Raw genomic sequence first — 7,921 nt, forward strand, 5'->3', positions numbered from 1 at the left:
ACTAATCTAGACCCAAACAGCAATGGTACCATAAAATTCTACTTCCTAAAAGGCAGACCAAATGGCTGAACCTTCACCAGGCCCTTACAGGAAACACCTGAACCACAAGACACTGGAGAGGGTAGGATCAAGTCTAACCTAAATCTTCTACATCTTCCCTCCCTCCCTCTCCCTCTCCCACTCTCTCTCGTCTAACTCTTGTATATTAGTTATATTTTTCCTCATTTTCTTAGTGGGCACTGACCTGTATCTCCCAGTACTAGCATTGGGCTATCAACCACAATGAGCTTTTGATCAGGAAGACCTACAAGGTTTCCTAAAAGAAAGACAGATTTCTGTCAGAGTACTTGATGACCCACCAAAGGTTAGTAATAAGACCCTATAGCTGAAGACACCATATGCAGCTGACAAGTAAAATGGAACGGCATGGCTGGAAGCTAGGAGAGAGTCAGTCCCCAGACAGTCAGCGTGTCTAGTGCCAGAAGGTGCTACATGGGCGACTGGGGGAAATGACCAATATCTTGTCCAAGAACCTCATGGTCTAACCTACTTAGCAGCAAATAACCTTTTGTGATGCCCACACAAGTGCAATAGTGGCACACAGCCATGGTGGGGAACCAACTGCTCTTGATTTGGTTAACTGATCAGTGGTACAGGACCCATAGCTGGAGCTGGGAAACAAGTCAGAACCATATCCAAACATAAACCCACTCTCCAATATCAAGCTACCATCAATCATGGGCTACAAGAGGGCCTACACTGGGGCTGGAGAGATGGCTTAGTGGTTAAGCATTTGCCTATGAAGCCTAAGGACCCCGGTTCAAGGTTCGATTCCCCAGGACCCAAGTTAGCCAGATGTACAAGGGGGCACAGGCATCTGGAGTTTGTTTGCAGTGGATGGAGGCCCTGGCGCTCCCATTCTCTCTTCTCTCTCTCTCATCTATCTATCTATCTATCTGTCTGTCTATCTATCTATCTATCTATCTATCTATCTATCTATCTATCTATCTATCTATCTTTCTATCTATCTGCCTTTCTTGCTCAGTCTGTTGTTCTCAAATAAATAAATTAAAAAAAAAGAGGGCCTACATCTATTAAACTCTTTATAAAAAAGCAAGGGTTATCTCATTTGTCCAGGTGCTAACTTACTCTCAGGTGGAGAATCTGCTTCTCTTTTTCACATAGATGCAGATCCTAAGGAGAGAGCCACTCCATCATACCTCAAAAGGGCCCCAGCTGAAACTAAAGAAAATTGGTGAAACAAGCAAGGGTGCTGTTGTCCTGATGAACCAGATACCAGCACAAGTGGGTAGGAGACCAACACAGAGAAAAATCAACTCCTACCAAATCAGAGAGCCAGAGCCTCAGAGGCCCCTAACACCTCATCACTGAAGCAGACCAAAAATGAACCCAACATGGCTTAGGGAAATTTTGCAGAAGAGGGGGCAGAAAGAATGTCAGAGCCACATGTTGGGTGATGATATGCAGAGACATTTATCATACCACTAACTGTGAGCTAACTCCACAATGTACGACCCACATACTTCAACAAGGAGGGGACAATTGGGGGGGGGTTAGGACATGGCTGAGCCTAATAATGGTACCAAACTGCCTGTATTTGCTGAATACAACATTGATTAAAAAAAATAATATTGGGAGGTAATATGATGGAGAATGGAATTTCAAAGGAGAAAGTGGGGGGGGGGGAGGGAGGGATTTAACACGGGATTTTTTTATAATCATGGAAAATGCTAATAAAAATTTTAAAAAAAGTAAACAGAAAAAAAGGAAAAAAATAATTTTGTGTCTTTAGTGGTAGGGTCTAATCATCCAGTTCTGGTGGACATCCAGGAGCCTTGGCAATAGCCTCTATTATTTTGGGAATAAGAGGGGCCCTCTCTGACCAACAATTCACTGGGAGGTATTCTACCCCTGGTTCTGGGGTTTCCCCGCAACAACCTATGTCTTCAGATGCCAGCATAGTTCACCTCCACCGGGAGCTTTTGCTCAAACTCTCTGTCTCATTTTTTAATTTGTAATAATATTTTTAAATTAGATACCAAAGAAGCATGTTATTTATAAAAATTTTTCATAGTCTTTCAAGATTTGGTTAGCCTTTCCCCCACTCTCTCTCCTCCATTCCTTTTCTTTGACCACACTCATTTTCCATCCCCAGTATTCCCAGAAGTCTACTTCTCTACTATCCTGTCCCCTAACTTTTTAGTCTTATGAGTTGAGTTCAAATCCTGTATCAAATATATAGTTTCTGATTAACTTCTTTTTTAATGTTTTATTTTCCTTTTTAAATATTTTATTTATTTATTTGAAGGGGAGAGAGAATGGGCTTGTCAGGGCCTCTAGTCACTGCAAATGATCTCCAGATGCAAGTTCCATCTTGTGCATCTGGATTATGTGTGTACTAAGGGAATTGAACCTGGGTCCTTAGGCTTTGCAGGCTAGTGCCTTAACCACTAAACTATCTCTCTAGCCCCCAGACTAACTTTTCTAATTAAAGGATCACTGTAAGTTCTAGTATAGATTTACTTGTATTAATCACACTTCATAAGTATTATTGTGCTTTAAGAAAAACAATAAAACTCATATAAATTGATATGAATTATCACTATTAAAATTGCTCATATAAATCTACCACTGTGTAGAAAGTATGAATTGAACCCAAAGTCCTTAGTGTATCTTGACGTTCATAAGAGGCAATGTGAACTCTGGTTATGCACTTTGATTAAAGGTCTTTTCCTCTCTACTTTACTTTCTACTATTCTGCAAACTTTTCTATTTCATATCCAAACTTTTCTTTCTTATTTATGTAAGAACATAATTTGGAGCTTAGTGTTAAGGTAGTTATAGCTCCCATCATTATAATTGTCATAATTTATATACAATTATGGTACCTAAAGTGGTACTAGATATTTGATGAAGTGACATTCAAATTTTGCAAACTGCATAACTCAGAAAGCACTCTTTCCATTAATTGTCTTCAATTTTTAATTTTTATTTATTTATTTGAGTGAAAGAAAAAAGAAGAGAGAGAGAGAGAGAGAGAGAGAGAGAGAATGGGAGCAGCAGGGCCTCTAGGCACAAAGGACGAACTCCAGATCCAGGCACTGCCTTGTGCATCTGGCTTACATGGGTACTGGGAAATTGAATCTGGGTCCTCAGGCTTTGGAGGCAAGCTCCTTAACCACTAAGCCATCTCTCCAATCCTTAACTGCCTTTGGAAAAACAACATTGCAAGAAAGTATCCATGAATGAACAGAGGAAGATCACAAAGGAACAAAGCAGGATCCTTGACCCAAGATGAAAGAGATTGGTTTTACTTTCTCAAATAACTAAGCATATTCAAAATCTTCTTAGAAGATTTTGAGGTATACACAAAGATGCTTTAGGGAGATTTGATTATCACTGGAATTCTGGGTGGCTAGGCTTTAAGATTATATCTAAATAATTGAAATGAAATGAAAGAAACCCATAGAATATGAGTGCTGTTATACAAAGAAATTTCACTTATGTACTCACTGATTCAATGTTTGTATAAATAGCAACAATGTCCTTATTATGAATCTGGTGATATGATGGGTGAATAATATATGTTTCTTGTCTTGTTTTTCAGTAGAGACAATCTGATATAAGAGAAGTAACTAGTCTAGCTTAAGAGTAAAGAGAATGTAATACACATGAATTAATGATGTTTTAAGAGTTCTATGGGAACAGGAAGAAAGCTGTCAATAGGGCACATAGGTTGATCAAAATATTTTTTCAACAAAGTTTTATTTAAACTTGAAATTTAAACTATTTTTGGTTTCCACAATTATGAAAATGTTGAAGTAAATGTCTCCATTATACACCTATGCTTTTTCTACCAGTGGATCTAAAAGAAAAACAGCAGGATATTGCAAGTACCTTTTCCAAAGTAGCCTCCTGAAGCACAGCACACAGCTGAGCTCACTATGTTAATTTCCTTCTGAATATGCATGTGGGTGTTTTTCATTTTTATTTTAATGCACTTTATGCCACTCAGAATACCTGACATATAACAAATACTCCAGGAATGCCTATTGAAACATCATCATTCAATCAAGGCCACAATGGCCCATTGTTATTCTTTGTTTTCCTTCCCTCAATGTGCTTAATGATTTATTTAAATGAAACTTCTAATGCCTTCAAAATCCAGGAGCTACTCTACTGCTCATTGAATTCTGCTCACCTTGGCTAAGAATCAGGCCTTGACAACTGTACTAGGACCTTTTCTATTTTCTCATATTTTGTGTATGTATTTCAGTTGCAAAATATTGGTCCCTGGCTAGCATTCATATAACAGCTTCCCATGTGAATGTTAAACAGGCAGTGATGATGCGCTATAATTACAGTGCTTGAAATGATTGGAAATAAATTGGTGCTCCAATTATAGATGCATGAAAGAAGTGCCCATACATCACAGTCAGTCCATTAATTTCTAAAGTGGTTCGGGACATCTCAGTATTTTGGTGACATTCCTTATTCACAACTGCAATGAATCACTTGGAATTATGATACATCAAAATTTATAAGTGGAAGGGCATTTTTATGTCTTAACTAAAACGTTCCAGATTATTTTCTACTAAGTGAAAAGAGGATGAGAAAGAGATTGAAGAGGAGAGGAGAGAAGAAGAAAAGAGAAGAGGAGGAAGGGAGGATAGGAGGGGAGAGGAGAGGACAGCGGCACAGAGGAAGAGAGAAGAGAAGCAGGGATAACTGGAGAGAGGATGGAGAGGATTGAGGAGAGACAGACAGACAGACAGACAGAAAGATGCATTAATTTTGTAGAGGGCTTAGAACCTATTGAACACTAGACCTTGTCATTATTTTTAAAGAAATGAGAACATTCGGCCGCAGCCACTACGCAGATCGGACTCTTTTTGCTCACGCACCTCGCTCGGCACTCTCCACAACCATGTCTGACAAACCCGATATGGCTGAGATCGAGAAATTCGATAAGTCGAAATTGAAGAAGACAGAAACGCAAGAGAAAAACCCTCTGCCTTCAAAAGAAATCATCGAACAGGAGAAGCAAGCCAGTGAATCATAATGAGAATCGCACACCGCCAATATGCACTGCACATTCCACAAGCATTGCCTTCTTATTTTACTTCTTTTAGCTGTTTAACTTTGTTAGATGCAAAGTGGTTGGGTCAAGTTTAAATGACTGTGCTGCCCCTTTCCTGTCAAAGAATCCAGAACTACTGACAAAGCCGAGCCTGCCTCTCCCATCTGCCGGGCTGGCTGGCTGGCTGGGAAGGAAAAGAACGTGCATATTGGTGAAGGAAGAAACTGGGTGGGCAGTGGTGAGATCTAGAGTAAAATCTAGGATGGTCCAAGGTATACTGTGGGCTGTAAAATGCAGTTTAATCAGAGTGCCATTTTTTTTTTTGTTCAAATGATTTTAATTATTGGAATGCACATTTTTTAAATATGCAAATAAAAAATTTTAAAACCTGAAAAAAAAAGAAGAAAGGAAAATTTCATCCTGGGATAGAGAGATGGCTTAGTGGTTAACGTGTTTGCCTGCAGAGCCAAAGGATCCTGGTTCGATTCTCCAAGACCCACGTAAGCCATATACACAAGGGGGCGCATGCATTGGGAGTTTATTTCAGTGGTTGGAGGCCCTTGCGTGCCCATTCTCTCTCTCTCTGTCTCTCTGCCTCTTTCTTTCTCTCAAATAAACACATAAAATATATTAAAAAATTTAAAAAAATAAATGAAAATTTCATCTTCAAGACATTTGAACTAAAAACATAATTTTTTCCAAATTAGTCAAAATTAAATTAGGGGAGCTGATTGCTACACTCCCCAGCCCAGGGCACTGAGCAGGCTGCCTGGGGTCCAGGTGAGTTCTTAGTTCCCTCCACTTAATTCCAGCAGTTCAAGTCCTGCCAGCACTTGCTCAGATTGGGGATCAGAACCATTTGGTGCTGACCTTACTTCTGGGCCTGCCAACATGCAATGCCCTGAGCAGGGATGCCCAAGCTTGTCACACTCCCCAGCCCAGGCCCAGGGAAGGACTGAAGGAACAAGGAATCTATTTGGCTTGCAGTGTACCCAGCCCACACTTTCAGGCAGAACTCCATGCCATGCCTTTGTAGGTTAAGGCTGACCAGGCCACTCAACAGAGAATACATAGAAGCCGTTGTTGTTGCATTCTCAGCAAGGTAGGTGAACCCCAATTTAAAACAAATAGCACAAGGAAACAAGGCAAGATAGCCCCTCTAAGAATGGCTAGTACTATGGTGGAAGCCTCCAATCAGCACTACTTAGAGGAGACTCCAAACACAGAATTCCAAAAGTGCAACAATGATAAGCATATTCGGCAAACTTCATGAGACCATGAACACATGGCTGAATAAAATGGAGAATAAAAAAAAAAATAGCTGAATGACTTCAAACAGAATCAACAGCAAAGAGCCCAAAGGACAGTGGGATTAACTCGGTGAGGACATGATGAAACACAGGAATGGATTCCAAGAGGAATAGGAAAGTCAGACCCAGCAAGCTGAAAATGTAATTCAGTAAAGCGATGTGACACTGAAGAAAGACCTAATAGAAAACCGAGCACCAAGGCAAAGCCCCACAGTCTGCCCTGTCCTACCCCTTGGGAAGGGAGTCTGACTCCATACTATGCTGCCCCAGGTTCGAGTAGTGTTGGTGAAGACAATCTCTGAATCGCCAAGGCTGTAGTTCTAAACTGTGTCATACTGAGTCTCACAATTCAATGACCTCATGACACAGCTGGTGGTGAGGCAGACCAAACCATATCTGTCCATAGGAGTGCAGACCTCTGTCTGGTGCCTGAGGCGTGTTTCTAGACACTGTCTGCAGGCATGGCACAGTGATAGTGACGTGATTGAGGTGGTTCGCCACCATGGATGCCAGCAAGCTAGCTTGCAGCTGAGTCCAACTGTCACAGCTATCTTCACGGTATTTGGGGAGAGGCAAGCCCACACAGAGCAAGCCTACATACAGTGAGGTTGGCCACGATATAGTTCCAAATATGCATTTGTCCCTTTGGGAAACAAGTCTGTGCCTGATGGTCAGCAGGACTAGAGGCTGTCATTGAACTATGGTGACATAAGCCTTTGGTTTCTGTCTGGTGGTGAACCCATTGCTGGCCCAGCACTGAGATCCAGTGCAAAGTCCGGTGTTAACTCTCTTGCTTTATTATCCAATAGGTGGAGTCCTATCTGTTCTTTTTTTCCCTGATGCCCAAGGTTGGGGGCAGGGTGGTAGAGGCAGTCCCTTGGCTGCCAGGCTAACACCATTCAAGAGGTTCTGGCCTATTCTCGGGATGATGGGCTTTGCCTGGCACTAGGCTTCATTGAGGCATGCCTGGTGCTGGGTTTTAAGTCCAAGATATAGACTTAGTTCCTTTTCTCTCTTTCCATGCTATGTTGCTTAGATATGTTTCATTGCTTGGCCATAACCAGGAATACTGAGGTAAAGAAAGATGACAGCTGACTAAAATCCTCCAGCGATTGCCACATCAAAAAAAACAAAACAAAACAAAACAGCAATTTGAACAGCTAGTCACATACAAAACCACTTTCCGAACAGATCAAAAAAGAAATCACATGCTGTCGATTTTAGTATAATAAGGAAAGACACGTTGCAGAAGGCAGGAAGAGAAGAGTTGTCCATGCCGTCCTCCCCAGACTTCTAAGCAGCACAGCCTCAGGTATGGATAGCAGGTCCTGGCAGGTTATAAACAACCTTGCAGCCCACAAGCATCATGACAGGACATCAATGTGCAGCACAGGGGGAGTCTGGAACAGGCGTGTGCAGGAGGCCTTGAGAGCAGGTCAGGTGCAACGGGCATGTGATTTTGTTTTCCAGATTGAGAAGGCAATGCAAAATTGGTCACCAGATGAGGTGA

General features: G+C 41.4%; 1 protein-coding gene across 1 annotated transcript; it reads left to right on the top strand.

Moving 5' to 3' along the window:
- The first annotated feature begins 4,892 nt into the window (after window positions 1–4,892).
- Window positions 4,893–5,086, top strand: LOC101604555 (thymosin beta-4-like). The gene has a single exon (XM_045146020.1). It carries the CDS (start codon window positions 4,949–4,951, stop codon window positions 5,081–5,083), a length of 135 nt encoding a protein of 44 aa, XP_045001955.1. The 5' UTR covers window positions 4,893–4,948; the 3' UTR covers window positions 5,084–5,086.
- The last annotated feature ends 2,835 nt before the right edge of the window (window positions 5,087–7,921 follow it).

This window comes from Jaculus jaculus, chromosome 3 (genome assembly GCF_020740685.1).
Source record: "Jaculus jaculus isolate mJacJac1 chromosome 3, mJacJac1.mat.Y.cur, whole genome shotgun sequence".
In the NCBI taxonomy this organism is placed as follows: Eukaryota; Metazoa; Chordata; class Mammalia; order Rodentia; family Dipodidae; genus Jaculus; species Jaculus jaculus.